The following is an 18,112-nucleotide window of genomic DNA, read 5'->3' as shown; positions in this document are numbered from 1 at the left end:
GATACTTGCGTATCATGAATCGCATCTTCGTAAGCCAATATGATTCAGTGGTGATGTCCGTAAAAGTCAACACGGCAAAAGGAGTAGCTAGTGGCTTGATAAACGGAGAATTACGCTTGTGTCTATTTAAGACCCGCAGCTGGGACTGTGCTACGCTATTCGAAGCTGTGACACGTTCCGGCGCCGTGTTTTTAACCAGGAGTTGTCGACGCCTGTCTTTCTTTTAACTTGATCGTAGCAGCGTTCAGACGTGGTGAAAACGAAGTAGTGGCGGGCCATTTGTCGCAACGTTAGTCACGATGAACGTAATTATCGATGTCACGCAAATATGATAACGCTGGTGGTACGTCGTCTCCCTCAAAAGGGAAACTGATCATGTTGAGCGTCAGTAGCTCAAGTAGTGCTAGTAATACTGGTCGAAATGTGTAGAAGCAGAAAGAATCAACAAATGAAAACGGAATACCGGTAACACATGAGTACACAGTACAGCCACCATGAATGTTAGTAGTACGACGACTGTGCGTGTCGACGTAACGCATACGTACCTATTACCGCAACGTCTCCCATGCATCGTTCTACGGTGCCGATTAGCGACGATTCAGCCACGCTCATTCGTCCACAATAACAACAGCCGCAGCGAGGGCAAAAGCGATAATCATTATATGTTTTCCGTTTCCGCTTGAAGTCTGCCGTAGTTGAAATGCACGGACCTACCGTATAGCAATGTTGCTTGCAAATAGCAGCCTTACAATGATGCTGATAATTTGCATGGTGCCTACCTGTGCCAGACATATGTGATTATAGTATTAGTATTAGTTTAACGTAAGTCGTTTAGCTAAGTAGCATTCGGCTTCTGGGTCCTAAGTTAAAAACCTTAGACGATTTGTATGTCATGCATGCTAACCACAAAAACATTCTGATACAAACCTTGCTTGTTGACGAAAACTGCAACAAAGTTGGACACTTGGTTTGTAGTTGACTGCCCGGCGGTCTCTAACGATTATATTTCATCTGGTAATCCCAGAGTTGTTTGAGTATCATAGGAAACGTAATGCCTCAAACGGAAATTGAGAAAGAAAGCACTTGACAAAATCTGGGTCACGTTGCCTGCCTTGGACTTAGAGCGTTGTTAGTATCGGGCGGTTGCAGATCCAAGCGCAGCGTTAAATGGCGCAGTTCATTTGACCAACAAAGACTCTGATCAGTCTCTTGAAAAGATAGCAAAGAAAGGCAAAGGGGAAATGGCAGTCGGAGGTCAGAGCCGGCGAACTGTGAACAGATAGCGCACTAAGTGTTGACCTAATGGAGCACAGAGTCTCCATTAAATTGCGATCTGCCATAGAATTAGCTTAGTTTTCGCGCCATCAACTTCGAACAATTTTGTTTGTTTTCGAGGAGGAAAGATCCCATTGAAAGCTGTCACTGAATAGGTATTTAGTTATGCTCCACAAAGTTGTTAATTCTGTCGAGATTTTTTGGCAACACTGCATCAGCGTGTAGCTTTTACAGTATTGAACATGCGTCACTGACGAAACGTCGAATGTTTTTTATGATATCCCAGAACAGGTAATATGGAAATATGCTCATTCAGACATAGGCGGGATATGTTTAGTTTCTGTAGATTTCCTTGCGTTACACTTGACGGGAAATGATTGACGCCTTGTGGATAGTCTTAGTTTGTGATATCAGCTGTTATTTCTGTGGAGCGCTTTGTGTCACAGCGTGAGAGGGGTTGTTGCCACCCTACTTATCTGAGTGGACCCTGCTGACTTATCAGGTTCACCTTATCCGTGCTCCCAAAATGTCATCTTCCTGCCCAGATAGGTTAACGCAAAAATACAAATGCATGTTATGCACCCAGCTATTTCTCTAACCCGTATCCCTCATGTGATATGGGTTAGAGTAATAGTGTCCAACGCTGTTCCCTCGCAAGCTGCATTCACTCATGGCCAATATTTATTTACGACTGGAAGCACAATAAATCCGAAATGCTTCACTAACAACAGCGGCCGCAAGATTAGGAAGGAAACACAGGCCGTATGTTGGCATACCCTTAAGAAAGTAGGAAATTGGTATTTCGCTGGGTCGAAGCTTGTATTGTATTGTAGTTCTGCCTGCTGTCGTCCGTATCTTTCGCTTGTTTAAGTTCGTCATGGTCGAGCCTTGATTCTTTACAAAACTTCTGCGTCTATAGACTGCTATTGTCAACTCCACCCCCATGGGCGGGCCTGTCGCGACCGCCTAGGAGGTCATAGCAGCACATTTGGTCTCCTCTCGGCAAATCTCGTCGCCCCAAATAAACGCTGAACATCAATAACAACAACAACAACAGCCGTTAAACACTGCCCACCATTGTCAGGCGCCGCTGTAGGAGCTTCCCAAAATACGCCATCCCGCAAGGAGACCAGATCCTCACCCGGGCCGGCTGATAGGCCACAGTAGCCGAAGCCATGGACACTCTTTTTTCTCGATATTTGTTTGTTGTTGCTGTTACGTGGACAAAGAAAACCCTGGCCATAGCTAGCCTTGTTTAATCCTAGGTGTGGCTGGCAGGCGGCCTTGCTTTTAATCAACAGACCGACATGCACCGCTTATAATATTTGTGCAGTCGAAAAACGGCCGCGGTTGCCGCTGTTATAGCTGCTATTATAGCTGCTGCTGCTGCTGTTGTTGAAGTCTGCAGTAATGGCGGTATCACAAGCGACAATCTTGTCGTGCTTTTAGTCGTGCTCATTTTCGACCATATTGAGAAATCTGGTCAAAAAGTAAACACTTCCTTAGAGGAGCGCGTGAAAGCTTCGCCGTTTATAATGGGAATAAGACGGCGCTGCTCGTTTCATAGCAGCACCAGTTGTCATGTGTGTTTGTATTGCGCGAGCACCAAACACAGACGCTAGAACAACTGAGAAGGAACTCTCGATGATGTCTTGTGGAACCCGAGGACACCGACAGAGATTGGTGACGACCGCCGCACCATATACATATGCGTTGTTTACTGCTTACAGCGCTAATGTACACTCATGGAAGGCGCGAAGCAGCCGAAAGAAACGTCATTTAATTCCACGATGTAAACTATGATGGCACACTACGACAGAACTGCCATTTTACTGTTTACCGTCACCAACGTGATACCCTCATGCCAAGGCGTATTTTTTGTTGTTGTTGTTGTTGTTACAAATAATCGAGCATAACAGTTGTAACCAATGCTTGACACTGCAATTGCTTTGGCACACTTGTTAGCAGACAAACGAAGAGACTAAATTGTAAAACTTTTTTTCGCCCCTTTCTAATTTTTAACGTTGACTTTCAACTTTTTAACCCTCCACGTTCCCCGTTCACCTACATATACTCGTTAAGTTCCTTCTTGCTAGCGCACCTTTCTTCTGTTTCGTGTTTTTTTTTTTGCCATATAACATCCTTTGATTTCGGGATCTTATTGTCCAGCCTACTTCATTCGTGCAGCGTCTTCCTACGATCGATCATGGCTATTGATGTGTTCAAATTTTCGCGCCTTTTCTCTGTTTTTTTTTTCATTGGTTTTGCCTTGAATCGCTAGCATTACGTACCGACTATCATTTTGTTGAATTAAAGCACACGTTTTGTTGAATTAAGGCCTCTCATCGCTGCAACGCTGGGGCGCCAGCGCTCAGCTACGGTAGCTCGTGAAGGAACACCGGAGTGCATTAAGGCGTTAGCAAAAACTCATCTATCTGCCCGTGTTGTTCCTTCAGAATTAAGATTTAAACTGTTGCCGGAGCTTTGAAATCGAATTTGATTTGTGAAAGGCAGCACTGTTGAAACAGAAATCTACAGCCAACAATAAATCACCACATGACACACCGGTGCAAAAGGACCAATGTACGCATATGACGCTAAAGAGCTACCGCTTTGGCAAGTCTGTCATCAAAAGGGTGCCAATAAGTCAATCGAGACGCCTTTTTCTTATAATGACCTAGATATTGACGATAACAGTATCGATCAATCAAAGTGAAATATTACAAAAGACTATAGCTTCTGTAAGTTATCCTCGTTTTTAAGCAAATTGAGGCGTGTTTTGATGTTCAACCACACAATCCTCTCAAAGGAGAAATTAATTACAAATAAATTAATTAGAAATCGACATAGAAAGACCTATATACGAGTACTACCATTAAAGAACGATATAACACCAATACGGTTTACAGCTTGTCTCAGTTAGACGTTGTTAGAACTGAGAATGCAAGCAGTTTTAATATTCAGTGGCGTTCTGTAGCTCTAACGGGTAGAGCTGATGGGGACCTTGCAACTATGAGAAAAACCAATGAAAAAGAAAGAGAAGTGATTCAGCTAAATGTTTTTGACAGACGTTTGGATGAAGCTGCGCCCCTCGGCCGGTCTGATAGACTCCTCTTAAAAATCAATATGGTTCGCGCTGGTTACCAACAGTGCTAAGTCGTTCAATGAAACACTGCGTCTGGACAACAGCAACAAGCGGACAGATAGATCGCTCATTGTTTCCGTACCATTATATGACACGATGGAAAATGTCGCCATCAACAATAAAACTGACTATCGACTTGTGAAGTTAAAACAGTCTAAAATTCATCCCTGCTCGATGTTTTGCGTTAGAGTTCAAATAAGATTCAAGCAGCGAAGTGTGTAAACGAAACGAGGAAAACCTATCGCGGATCCGATAAACAACGCATCATCATGATAAAAAGAAGACAGAATGGATGTAATCATAGGCTTTTGGGTCGTCGATAATTTAATGTAATACGGATACAGAGTCTTGCCAATATTCATCGATCTGACTGTCATATTCCGACAAAATGTCGGATGCTTTGCTGATTTCTTCATTGTGTTCCTCAAATGTCAATGTATCGACTACGTGGCTTAAATAGGGCCAGAAGATAACATAAACAAGTAGAGTTCAAAACGATATAGACGTAGATTCATTTATTTTGGGTGTGTGTCTGTGGATCCATAAACTCAGTATAATAGCAGCATCGAAATAACCATTCATGTAACAAACACCTGCTAGATCTCGTTGAAGCAAATCCTAGGCTTCAAAGAAAGCGAAAACTTATGTAGTCGCACGTTTGTGTGAATTTCCAGCTCTTCCATTCACGAGCGCCCTTCCATCTTTGCGAAGGCGTATACTCTTTCCGTATTTTACCCAATTTGTGTTCGCTTGCGAATGATCGTCGAGTCGAATAAGCGGACCTTCTCTGGAAATGGCCTGTTCCAGTACGGGTAGATAGGCCTGTTTAGAGAGCGAGGGCGTCAAGGGGCAATGCCGTAAGGCGCCATCGAAGCCTTCCGCTAGCGTCCAGTGAGAATGGAAATCTTAAACTAAACTCAACGAACTTTTACAACCGTTGATTCTTGCTCTTTCCCATTAGTGAAGTTCTACAACAGTCACTGTTACACCACAGTGAAGCGTGTATATTCACGGTTCAGAAATTTGTCCCACGACAAAAACGATAAACCTGCGACACAAAACCGCTTCCCCACTGCTGAGTAAGCGTAAATGTCCTGTGACCCACCAGTTGTAACCCTGCTTGAAATTCATTGCGGGTGCGAAGGTAAGTGAAACGTCCTGCGGCGCCGGAAGGCTCAAGTCGCCTGGGATTACCTCGAAAAGTCGTTAACGACCCACTTGACGAATCTAAAGCTAATAGTAACGCCGTGAGAATCGGGCCCTGAACCTGGGTATTAGGCTAAGTGAGTAAAATTCGTATCGCTTCTCGATCGACCATTGGCTACCAGATGTGGCCGGGCCACTTCAGGATGCGTCTCGTAGATATCCCACTGCGTTATCAGAATCTAGATTAAAACGTGTTGTTCCCATTGGAGAAGTCTACTTGGAACTTCAAGCGCTTATGAACGGTTTGTGCAGAATCGTTTTACTGATGGTGACGTCAGTTGCTCAGTTGGGTATAATCACTGCAGTTTATCTATTCAAATAGAATGTTAACTAAACTAGATAAGTATTTATCTCGAAGAAAAGTCTATATTTTGCTTGCAAAAGAGGGTCGAGGACGAATGGCTTATTGGCAAGACCCAAGAATATTGTTTGGAAAAGCTGGTCTACAGCTTGGATAGTATCTGTTTTAACAGAGCGCTTTTTGTATCTTAGACTAAGCCCCTTCGCTAGCCTATGTTGGTTGTAATTACATAAGAGTAGTATGGTGCATGACACAGCCTGGTTTCTAAGTAGATCTCTCATGCTACATCTCTGTTGCTTCAATCTCAACAGGATTATTGTCGGAGCTCCGAAACAGGACCGAAGTGGCGCCGTCATGGCGTGCGATATTTTCAGCCAGCCGCGTCTGATGTCGCAAAGCAGTTGTCAGAAGCTTCCGTTTTTCGACAGTTTCGAAGAACAGGGCCAAGGGAACATGACCGATATGTGGTTCGGCGTATCCGTTTCATCAGGCCAGCAAAACGGACTTATGGTAAGCGAAATAATTTTAGGTTCAAATTGCCACAAAGAGAACCAGTACTTTGTGAAAAAGCAATTTCACTTAATTTGTTTCCTTTTGACATGTCGGACCGCGCAATTTGTAAATTGTTTATGAACGCATAGCTTACTAGCAGAAACGAGGTGATTTAAGAAAACCCAGTGTGCAAACTTTCGATATTCTATAATCGCTGGCCCGCAGGTGTACATAAAATTCAAGAACATTTTGTTTCGAGCGGGCATATTTAATAAGCCGTATTTGCCGCTTCGATTCGAAACCTATAGAAAATATTAAAAAAATATATATAGATCTATTAATTTAGTAGTCGATTGGTTAAACATCGGATGGATCGATACCCGTCAACGTCGTATGCACCGCAACGCTTATGTCGTTCGTGCCGTTTTATTGTTTTTATATTCAGGCATGTGCCCATCGGTACGTCAAACCTACGACGATTATTAACGAGAACAACGTTCACGAGGAACAGCGGCTTGGCTTCGGTATCTGTTTCCAGTACAGCACTTCACTGGTGCCGGAAGCCGCTTGGGTCCCCTGCGATGGCCAACCAGTCAAGGACTACCATCTTGGATTTGGTTTGTGCCAGGCCGGCACCAGCTGTCACCTAAACAGCAAGTACGATGTTCAGACGATAGGCATGCCCGGAACGAAAACCTGGCGCGGAGGTGTGTCTTCCTTCATGAAGCGGGACAAGTACATACGAGAGTGGCTTCGAACGAATACAGATTCGAGTTACCCGGTTGAAAACTATGCGTATTTAGGCATGTCGGTGGCGTCAGGAAATTTTTTTGACAAACAGCGCTTGGGATGGGCAGCTGGCGCGCCTCGCGCGAACGACACGGGGGCCGTACTACTCTTCGAAAGAAATCGCGCCCCGAACAACAACGAGCTCGAGCACAACAGGACGCTCATTGGTAATCGAATATATTTGTAACCTTACTTGTCATTATGCAAGTTTTATGACATCTTCAATTAAAATGTAATTTTTATATGTTACTTAGCATTAATTCAAGCCATTGCTGTTACGATTGTATAAGAAAATCGTTAAATGTTGCCATATAACTTACAGGTGTTTATTTTATTGGGGAAGGTACGTTTGCACGGATATATCCGTCAGCTAAGCTAGGCACAGGGGAATTCAACATCTGGTAGACCTTTTGCAACATTATGCTGATTGGTTTAATAGATTTATTCAAGCCTTTGCACGTCATTCTTTTTCAATGAAATTGAATCTTATTTTCCTTCAAATAAAACAGGTGAACAAGTAGCATCCTCCTTTGGGTATGTGATCGCTGTTGTAGACATCAATTCCGATGGTCTCGATGATCTGGTCGTCGGAGCCCCATTCTACTATGAGGACGGTGTAGGCGGCGCCGTCCATGTCTACCTCAACGAAGGTGCTCCTCGCTATTTATACCAAGGAATGCAGTACCGCAAAGTGATTGGCTCAAAGGAGGAATCACGCTTTGGGTTCGCTATTACTGGACTCGGTGACATTGATCGTGATGGATTTAACGGTATGGATATAGGATTAGCCAATTCAGTCTCTTTTTATAGTGTGCATTATTCTCTATGCAATATGATGAATTATATTTTAGACATATCGAAGATTCTCGCTCCTGACATGATTATCTAACGTCTTTTCGGCTATTTCTAATTTTCCGTATTGTCCTTGTAGATCTCGCTATCGGCGCTCCCTACGAAGGTGATGGTGCCGTGTACATCTACCTTGGCTCAAAAAACGGCCTAAGTGAAAGGCCTTCACAGATTATTCGTGCTTCCGATGTAAAGCGTACTCGCACTGTCCCAAGCACATTCGGTTATTCGCTATCAGGCGGTGTTGACTTAGACAATAACAAATACCCTGACCTCGTTGTCGGCGCCTACAGTTCCGATCGAGCGTTTGCCATTTATGCCCGGCCTATTAAGAACATCAAAGCTGAACTCAGGTACAGTTTGCCCATTGATCCGACAACTGAAAAATGTCTGTCAGGCAAGGAGGTATGCACGACCTTTCAGGTCTGTTTGACGACGCCATCTGATTTTGACCATCGTACCGGCGATTTGATCGTTGTGCAGAGAATCGAAGCCGAAACCTTCCAGCCGAACAAGAAAAAGTCCCGAGTTATTTTCAAGAAGGCAAAGAACACGGAGACGCCACATATATTGGTTGAAAGCTTCCAGATGACCGACTATAGCAAGTGTACGACGGGTGAGCTTATTCTGGTCGATCGTTCGGATATCCACACGACGATTAAACTCAAATTGACTCTCGACCTAGACAACGATCTCGATCGAAATGACAGACTGCATGTACCCCGCATTGACCAGTACCCTATACTTAACAAAAAACTTGGAACACTTACGATTCCAGTCGATTTCAAGAAAAACTGCGGCGATAATGCAGTATGTGAGTCCACGTTGTACACCGAGTCTAAACTTAATCTCCCGAACGAAAAGGGTGAACCGGTCTATTATCTTGGCTGGGAAACTATGAACTTGACCGTATCAGTTAGAAATACAGGAGAATCTGCCTACGACGCTTTTCTACACATCGAACATCCTAGCGAGATGACCTTTATTGGACGTTCGGTACTCAACAAGAAAAGTGTGCTTGACTGTTCGACTGAAAATCAAACTCTGGTTCGTTGTGACTTGGGTAACCCAATGGAAAACGGTGATTTGGCCGAACTCCTGCTGAAGTTCCGACCTGAACGGGAGGCAGACGACCTGACCACTATGCGGTTTGTCGTTCACACTACGACATCGTCACAGGACACCCTAAACCAGAGACCAACTACGTTTGACGTCAGCGTAGTTAGGGCAGCCGAGCTGGAAATCAAGGGTCTTGCAAAACCTGAACAGGTTTGGTATGGCGGAAGGGTCGTAGGTGCTTCGGCCATGCAAAGCGAGGCTGAAATTGGTAGTGAGGTTACCCACGTGTATTCGGTATTCAATTACGGGCCGTACATGGTGCCAAACTTCAAAGTACATATACGCTGGCCGATGGAGGTAGAAAACAGTCGTAAAAACGGGAAGTACCTACTTTATCTCACTGAACTGCCAAAGGTGCAAGTTAACGGTGTTCTCACCTCGTGTCGGGCTGTGAAAGATAACTCAGTCGACCCTCTCGGCTTTACCGTAAGTATAAATGTTATCGCATTCATAACAAATCTGCACCAGTAGCATTTATTCGGCTTGAGCTAAAGTCGTTTGCATACAACCGGACCTAGATACCGGGCAGTGACATTTAATTTGAATTGACAGAACATGATATAATATCATATAAACAATGGTAATTTCAGTTTACTAAAATACTCAATCTAACATGTTCATTTCTGTGCAATAGAATAAGCAAGCCATCGTGGCTACGGAAGCGCCTACCGCAGCCGCATCACGTTCGCGACCCAGCACCCTTCGTATACCTCAAAAAAAGTCCACTGATCCAGTCATTCGTCGAACCACAACGACAACCACCCCAAAACCGACCACTGAGGACGATTATGATTATGATGCTGATTATGGGGAAGCCAGGCCAACTACGACAACAACGCCAAAGTAAATATTCCTTATCTAATTGATGACCTGACCCTAACAAGTACGTAGCGAAATGTTCATGCATAACATGCACGTCTGCTAGATATTGTATTTTGAAATGTCTTGTAATGGCATATAAATTTTACGAGGAATTTTCTATCTTGTTTGAGTTACGATGAGGTGCTACATGGGCAACGCTATGGAGGACTTTCGAAACACATTGAAAAAAATCTACTTGCATAAAAGAGCAGTAGGCTTGTCGAATTATAATACGATTTGTACACACTGGTGATCGAAAAATCTGTCCGGAAATGGCACGCATTTTTTATTTTCGAAGGTTTTTGTTCCGAACTCTGAAAAGTTGTAGAAGTTGATGTAGCTTACATTTTGTTGGGTTAGCATTTTTTTTTCTGTCAAAATGTCAGCGAAAAATTGCATGTAGAAAGCTATGTAAACAAGCTGTCTTTTCGGTACTCATCGATAGCATTCATCGAGCCGAATCAAAATGCCATGCATTTTCATATACATACATTTTTGTTTTTAAGTAGAAAACGCTTCTCAAAGGGAAACATCTGGCGTGGCGTTCTATATAAAAAGTTTTTTTTCTAGCAGTTTATAGATCTCGACGAACGGAGTAAAGGTGCCCCTATACCTAAACTTGGTTTACCGCAAAGAACAAAAGATATTCAATATGCATCTGTATGCGTGTAACAGCGCGTTTCGAGCTACTTTTGAGTGCTTTTGCTAGTGAGCTTTTGATAAATGTCTATGAAAAGTTGTAGCAGCTGGTGTGACATAGATTTTTAGGTAAAAGTTTTTTTTCGAAATGTCAAACGGGAAATTTTCTATATGAGTTATTTAACCCTTGGCGCCAATTAATATAATTCGATAAATCCTAAGGAACTAAGTAAAATGCAATACATTTTTATAGATAAATATTTTGGCGCAACAAAAAGGCAAGCAAAACTAGACGTTTTCGCAAGTGTGATACTGGAACAAGGAATACTTACCTGAAAAGGAGGGGGATTGTTGGCGCCAATCGAAAGCTCCCAGTGATCTAAATCAAAGTGCCATGAATATTCTTATACATAAATTTCAAAAACAGTATTTTTCCTCGTTTTGGTCTCGGTGAAGCTTCAGGAAGAAAGATCTTACTTTTTCCACAAAAAGGACAAGTATTCATTGTATATTTTTTAAAAAACTTTAGGTGACAACCAACGCACAGAATCAAACGACGTTGTGAGTTATGTCGGCTAGGCCGATTCAAATCACGTTCGTGCCGACGACGGAATCAGTCTAGGTCAAATGGCAATCAGCGAACAATAGAAACGTCCCGTAATCACATTGTAGAAATGTATCAGTTAAAAATTTAATTAATTTTATAACATAACGTCATCTTTTCATACATAATCAATCTCTAGGACGATTTACGCTCGAAAAGTAATCACCGAACGGAACTACACGTACGTCTCGTCATATGGACGTAACACAAGAGTTCGGCGAGATATGATTGTGCCAGCAGAAAGCGTTCGCGTCGACGGCCGCGTGCTCAACGTTGTGAAGATGAGGTGCAACCAGAATACTCGTTGCGTCGATTTCTCCTGTACGGTTACTAATCTGCAAAAACATAACAGTGCTGTAATTACGATCAAGTCAAGGTTATGGAATGCTACGTTTGTCGAGGTAAGCGATATTTTATTAAAATAAAGAATAAAGCTTAAATAATCGACAAGTGGAAATCCGTGTGTAGGTACTTCTTGTTCCTTTTACAGTGCACAAAAAAATTATCGGAATGAAACTTCACTATGATAGTACTCGATCGAGGTTAAAGGCGGTAATGGAAAATAAATAATATAACAATAAATATAAATAATATAATAACAACACAACATGCGGATTATACAATGGCGTTATGCTATGATTTCTTTTCTCATTCTCAGGATTATCCCCGGGTGGATCAGGTCAGCATCTTCTCATTTGCGGAGATTCGTTTGGATCCAGAAATTGATATTCGGCAGAAGACGACCAACGACTACGCGGAGGCTGAAACCAAGGCCTATCCGGATTCCAGCCTCTATCAGAGGTCCGAGGGTGCCCCATGGTGGGTGATCGCCCTCGGCGTTATTATTGGTATCCTCATCTTAGTCGCCATCGCCTACTGCCTATATAAGGTACAGAATATTTTAAACTTTACAAGCACATCTTGTTCCATGCTTCGGTACATACACAGAGTCATGAATTATTGATATATGAGAGCGTGAAAGTGGTCTATATTGTTGTAGTATATACGTTTATTCGTTAGGGGAAAAACTAGATAGCAAACAAAACCACTCGACACTGACTGCAACGTGGAGAGGAAACATCTCTTTCATATATGTGTACACATTATACATAGCGTAAAGGAATAGTGCCGAACACACCAGTATAAGGGATATAGCCATTGGACATACTAGACTTCCTGATTCTTTTAAACTTTAGAATGGAAGATGGCCAAAGTACGATTGTTTCAACGTGCTTATTTTCATTTTGTTTGCCTGTTTCAGATGGATTTCTTCAAGCGGAACCAGCATCTTCGTAATGGGGAGTACGAACCTGTTTCACAAACGGAGAAAAAAGAGCTTACTCAGTTCAGCCAATATCCGGACAGTAATTTCCACTAGCCACTGCGGTCAGATCGCTGATGTATAGAATATCTTAAAGCAAGGGGAAGAGAGAACTGTTTATAAAGTGCCGCTAATCAATTAACCGGGGACACATTTTAGCGGAAATTACCATACGTGACCTAAAACACGAGCGTTAACTGAAACGTCACACATCCCGCGCAAATTTGAATTTCTAGACTCAAGAGCGATTGAGCAGGCATTGTAAAACCTACTCAGGAAAACAATCGGTTTCACTTTATATTTTTATTCGCTTCTCTTTTCTTTACGGGCTAGTGCTTAACTTTTCATCTAGCTCTTTTTCATAGTACATCCAACCATGAACGCCTGTATTTGGGCCAATTGAAGTGAGACTTCTTTGAAGTTACGGAGAAGCTCGATGTGTGTCCATAACAGTGCAACGTCATCTGCCGTTCTACGAGTAGTCTATGTTTCTGTTTGGCCATCTGCGCTGAAGACATCATTCCGTCCCACCGCCCAGGCAGCGAAAAAGGCCTGATCGGTGTCCTTTTTTTTTATTTTCCTCAACTATACTCTCTAATTATTTATGTTCTGGAAGATATGCGAAAAGATCCCGCTAAATATGTCGTAGGAAAGAAGTCTACACTAGGCCGGGATACCGAATCTATCACCCATTGTTATGAACGCGTAGTATTCGCTCATTGAGGTGCCAAATAGCGTGAAGTCACAATAACACACATAGGTACAAGCCTACAAATTCAAACAAATTTATAACATAAACACACATCGACGCCTACAGCGACGCCTATAGACGAACACAACAAGAAAAACTAAAGGAAGACAATGGCTACGATGACAGATACACAAGCCCATGGTGCAATGCTTTAACTCAGAGATTCTGGTGATGATGATTGACGAGAAGAATGGTATGATACTGTTGTTCAGGATGGAATATTGGTAAATGCCATAGTTATAATTTAATTTCAGTATGTGAGAAAAAACTGCCGCTTGAACCAGCGAAATAGCTTCGTGTAGGCGAATGCCTCCGGATAGCGAAGCTTCAATGTAAATCGCAAGAATAAGGGGGGTGAACGTCAGTGTATATCAAGGTCATGAAATCAGCCTCAGAGCCAGAGACGAATGTTGTCATACAAACTGTACATAATGACTGAAAGGTTGGTTATATTGATAAATAAGAATAATAATAAAAATAATAACACTAATAATAAAAAAAATACGTTGTGCGCTCCACGACGCCATAGGAATGAGAAAGCGATGTCGCAATGACCATGAGAGCCTGCCAGAGGTCGCGAATTGCCCAATATAAACATCGCTTTTTCGTTCTAATAAGTGCAAACTAGAGATGGAAACGTCACACGTTCAGCATGCAAGACCACGACATTAAAGGACGGTGATGACAAACAATGATAAAAAAAATTGAAGAAAGCCAATGGCTAAGCTAAGATTATTTATTATTAACAATAATAGTAAATTATTCCATGATTGATTTCTACCACTGTGAAAACCACAGAGCCTGAAAATACACGAGAATGATAGAAAATGATATTTAATTGCAGCTAAGCAATGGTTGTAAGGCAGGAAAGACGATTCGCTTAATCAAATCAATAAGAGATAACGAGGGAGAGATAGATAGATAGACAGACAGACAGACAGACAGATAGATAGATAGATAGAGAGAGAGAGAGAGAGAGAGAGAGAGAGAGAGAGAGAGAGAGAGAGAGAGAGAGAGAGAGAGCTACTAGCCCACCGCATTAAGGAATGATATGGGTAATAGAGTTTGGTGAGCGCATGGTTTGTTGTATTTTGTGCAGACGTAAAAACACAACCAAGTGCTAGACATAGGCATTTGCTACGTTTTTGCAGTCGTTCCGTTCTACTGTATTCTTCATTGGCTGAGCCCTAAAGGAACTAAACTTTCGCCCATCAACCAGACTTACAGACATGGACCAAGCCGGGTCATATGCTGCAACCATATGAGTTTCCATATTTTTTCGTTTAAACGAGGTCGAGTCGAAATCTATTTTGTGCTTGAAAATCGTGTATTTTCAGGCCAGTTGTTATGCTCGGTTTCTAGTAGAAACCGGTCACTCAGACGACTTTATGTGAATTTATTAAAGTTATTCACACTCGAAAAACAAACACAACACAACTATACAAGGTAATACGAAAGCAGAGATTAAATGTGCAACCTCAGTACATTAGTAATGTTGGAGACCAACAAAATCGCTTTCTTTCATACCCAATCGCTGGAAACCATTTCCGTATCCCGTCTAGTTGCCAAGTGACTTATTAAGATGCCTTTAACCGTGAGTAATTTGGGAAGATTTCACCATTTATATAGCGACTACAAAGTCGATTTTTATTGTTTAACTATTATATGTTGCCAGTAAAATAGACCGAAATAAATCGATTTTTTAACAAATGCAATCTACTAAATATAAATTTACCAAAAACAACCCGCTTCCAGTTCACATAATAGACCATACGACGTTTCATGTATGAAATGGGACAAGCCTATTAAAATCCTGTGCATATTATATGTTAGACATTTCATACTGAGCAATCTACCGTGTACGTTCATTTCACAAGAGCTTCGAGCCTTTCTAATCCCAAAAGTTATTATTATTATTATTACTAAGTAAGTTATAGAGCGAAATTTGTGTGATGTCTCTATGCTAATTACTATCTGTCGATGAGCGGGTCTAGCTGGTCGGTCCTTAGAACGCTCTTCTGCCTTCTGCTGAATCAGCAACTGCCACGATCACCGCTAAACCGCTGAAAAGAGCTCGAACTGTATAGGGTTTTGCTATGCGCTGCGTTTTTTTTTTTGTTTTATTAAACAGTAAATACGACGCCGTAGGAAGTTCGACTAACTAATTCTTCGAATTTTCTCCTACTTATGAAACAATTGCACACTCGGAATCGACACGAAGACTGGCTAGAATGCGCCAAAAAACGCAGTACCATTATCAAAACACATAGCCAATATAGAAGCTTTAACATTTACACGAAATTAGTGAGAAAAAGTTACTTTGACGAAAAATTCCAGTTAGCAGTTGTGGTATAACTTTGGATATACGATTAATTTCCACTATTTGATTGAAAATAATCGTATATAATGGTGACTTACGGTGGTTCATATAGCTGAAATCGACTTCGTCATAATTATCCGTTAGAAAACGTAAACCGGTGAATTTTTCCAACACGGCAAAATACGGAAATATTATCATTTATCTATTTTTCATTGTCGGGGGCTCGAAGTTCGAAGTATTGCCATGAATTCCAAGTACGCCAGTTGGTAACTGATCTACCTAGGATGTTCTTAACTACTGCTATTCCGTAGAGACTGAACACTACCACTAATACAGTGATTGCATGATATGTGAGCTTTGATTTATTTTTCAAATAGAATTTTACTTACCTAAAACAAAAAAAGAGCTTAAAAACTTTTCACCTGCTCTTACTGCTGTTTGTACATAATAAGTAGAGGCCGAGAGAGATAATAACTTTATATAGAACCTGACACGAACAGAATGAGAAGCGGAAAGAAAGATCGAGGAAGAAAGCAAATAGGACAGAAGCAAATGCGAAAGGAAATCTATATTTTAGTCTTTCCAATAAAGCTCGTAACGACTGCTAGCCGATGCAGAGATATTGATTGACTGTCAAGAGGGAAAATTATTTTTTTCGTGATAATTTCCGCGTTCTAATCAACGAGGACCACGATAGACGGTACAAAGACGTCTGAGAAGGCATACGGTCACATACAAAATTGAAGCGTTGCAGTTCACCACCGATTGTCGTAGACAAGCAGTCGTTATGAGTTCTCTTCAGATCATTAAATAGATCTGTAACTTCGGATTGCGGCATTTGTGTTAATACTTTCCTGCTTTGTATTTAATATATTGTAAAATAATAATGACGATTATTATTATTATTACAATAGCTGCGATAATTAACAAATGAAAAAAACGAAGAAAGAATAAAGAGCGATTTTTTACGAACGTAGACTCCACTGCGTATTGAGTTTTAAGTGTTCGTGGTCCATTAGATTGGCTATACTGCCAAGGTCATACTCTTACTGATATATAATGGATAATAAGAAGTTGATTACATGGTCTAGTGAAACATTGTTATTTTTCCAAAGCCGATAGCTGCCGCCATTGATGCTCAAAGAGACAAAACTGGGATTAATTTAAAAAAATAAAGGTAGTATAATATTGTTCAAGCTCATGATACGTAAAAACTCGGATGATTTTAGAAACAGTGCCGTGCCGCAGTTCGGGCCTTACATTGTTATCTTATGTCTATGAGTTTTCACGGCTTCCCTTACTTCGCTATTGCGGCAGCTTACGTCGCAATGTTCAATTTAGCTGACCTTAGTTTAGGTAATCGAATTTAATGTTTCATATTAGACGTCTGATATTGCTATTGGACATTACTGAATAAGCGAAACGACGTCTGTCTATGCATGGTTTTGAACGTAGACAACGTAACGTGTCCTTAAGTGTAGTGGGCAAACACATTGCCACTGCACCTTAACGTCAACCTCTACAATTTGAATAGTATAATTTAAATTTAGTTTCAACGAGGACGATGTTTTAAACGCACCTACATTTTGATTACTACTATGTCTAATCAAATAAAGGTCTCTCCATGCTGTTGCCTTCTAGTTTCGAAGTACGTCCACATATAGAAACAGGCACTTTAAGGAAAAGACCATTTGAGAATGTCCCGTGGATGACAATACTGGAGGGCAGCAAATTCCACTACTACAATGACTAAGTTTCAGCGTTTACTCTAGGACCTTTGCAATGCGCCGAGTTGATTGTAAGAGCACTAAAAATCATTTGGTAGATGTGAAAATCAAGACGATGGCAAGGTAAGCTACGGTGGACAAACGATATTCTACCATATCTAATTGAGCACGATGCAATGCGTTACCACAGGCTTGTACAATATAAGCCCAGTTTTGTTCGTATATACTCTGTCATCACAAAGTTTCGTTCTATTGCCGCACAAACGACAAACAGTAACCTCAGTATGATTGGCGCTATCTAGTTTAATGGTGAGTTAAATATTTGAAAGATATGGGTTCTAGTTTCCACTATCTATTTTCGTGATGGATTATTTGCGTAGAAAAGCCGAGAGAGGAATTCTGATGTCTTAACTGTCAAGACGTCTAAGTAAAGGGCCACAATTAGGCCTCAGGGCATACGCTTCTCAGCTCATTTGGTCTCAGGGTCCCCTACCGGGTTAACTAGTAGGAAATACGACCCAAGATATTCACATCGATACTATTATCGCGACGAAATTAATGCCTAAATTGAAGGGCAGTCCAGGCCCTTGTTTTTGCCTGCCTACTTACTTTGGGCTACAGTTGGTAAATGTCTACCTATACAACAGACAGAATCCAGAGATAGACAGCGTTCCAATTACATATTCATTTTATAAGTTCGGTAATGCAGATGT

At 41.5% G+C, this 18,112-nt stretch overlaps 1 protein-coding gene and 1 long non-coding RNA gene across 10 annotated transcripts in view; one reads left to right on the top strand and one right to left on the bottom strand.

The window, feature by feature from the left end:
• The window catches only part of LOC147756026 (uncharacterized), a 31,827-nt gene extending 19,096 nt beyond the window's left edge, over nucleotides 1-12,731 (bottom strand). The window contains exons 1-5 of one of the 4 annotated variants that reach the window (XR_015326824.1): nucleotides 12,591-12,731; nucleotides 11,902-12,160; nucleotides 11,466-11,615; nucleotides 11,009-11,055; nucleotides 546-779 (exon numbers count right to left, since the gene is read on the bottom strand). This is a non-coding gene — a long non-coding RNA (uncharacterized LOC147756026). Of the gene's footprint in view, nucleotides 1-545; nucleotides 780-10,013; nucleotides 10,352-11,008; nucleotides 11,056-11,465; nucleotides 11,616-11,901; nucleotides 12,161-12,590 lie in introns of those variants that run through there. The other 3 variants (XR_015326823.1, XR_015326822.1, XR_015326821.1) reach the window with 3 other exon arrangements.
• Nucleotides 1-16,650, top strand: part of LOC111250273 (integrin alpha-PS1-like) — a 130,790-nt gene extending 114,140 nt beyond the window's left edge. For 4 of the 6 annotated variants that reach the window (XM_022805228.2, XM_086987667.1, XM_022805230.2 and 1 more), the window contains 8 exons: nucleotides 6,239-6,437; nucleotides 6,865-7,375; nucleotides 7,718-7,978; nucleotides 8,140-9,602; nucleotides 9,811-10,019; nucleotides 11,420-11,681; nucleotides 11,939-12,169; nucleotides 12,542-16,650. In XM_022805228.2, coding sequence (XP_022660963.1) covers nucleotides 6,239-6,437; nucleotides 6,865-7,375; nucleotides 7,718-7,978; nucleotides 8,140-9,602; nucleotides 9,811-10,019; nucleotides 11,420-11,681; nucleotides 11,939-12,169; nucleotides 12,542-12,658 — 3,253 coding nt within the window. In that variant the 3' untranslated portion in view covers nucleotides 12,659-16,650. Of the gene's footprint in view, nucleotides 1-2,803; nucleotides 5,565-5,876; nucleotides 5,912-6,238; nucleotides 6,438-6,864; nucleotides 7,376-7,717; nucleotides 7,979-8,139; nucleotides 9,603-9,810; nucleotides 10,020-11,419; nucleotides 11,682-11,938; nucleotides 12,170-12,541 lie in introns of those variants that run through there. The other 2 variants (XM_086987670.1, XM_086987668.1) reach the window with 2 other exon arrangements.
• The last annotated feature ends 1,462 nt before the right edge of the window (nucleotides 16,651-18,112 follow it).

This window comes from Varroa destructor, unplaced genomic scaffold, assembly GCF_002443255.2.
Source record: "Varroa destructor unplaced genomic scaffold, Vdes_3.0 BEIS01000004.1, whole genome shotgun sequence".
NCBI classification, from domain to species: Eukaryota; Metazoa; Arthropoda; class Arachnida; order Mesostigmata; family Varroidae; genus Varroa; species Varroa destructor.
Note: the sequence above shows the minus strand (reverse complement) of the source record. Positions and strands in the feature narration are given on the sequence as shown.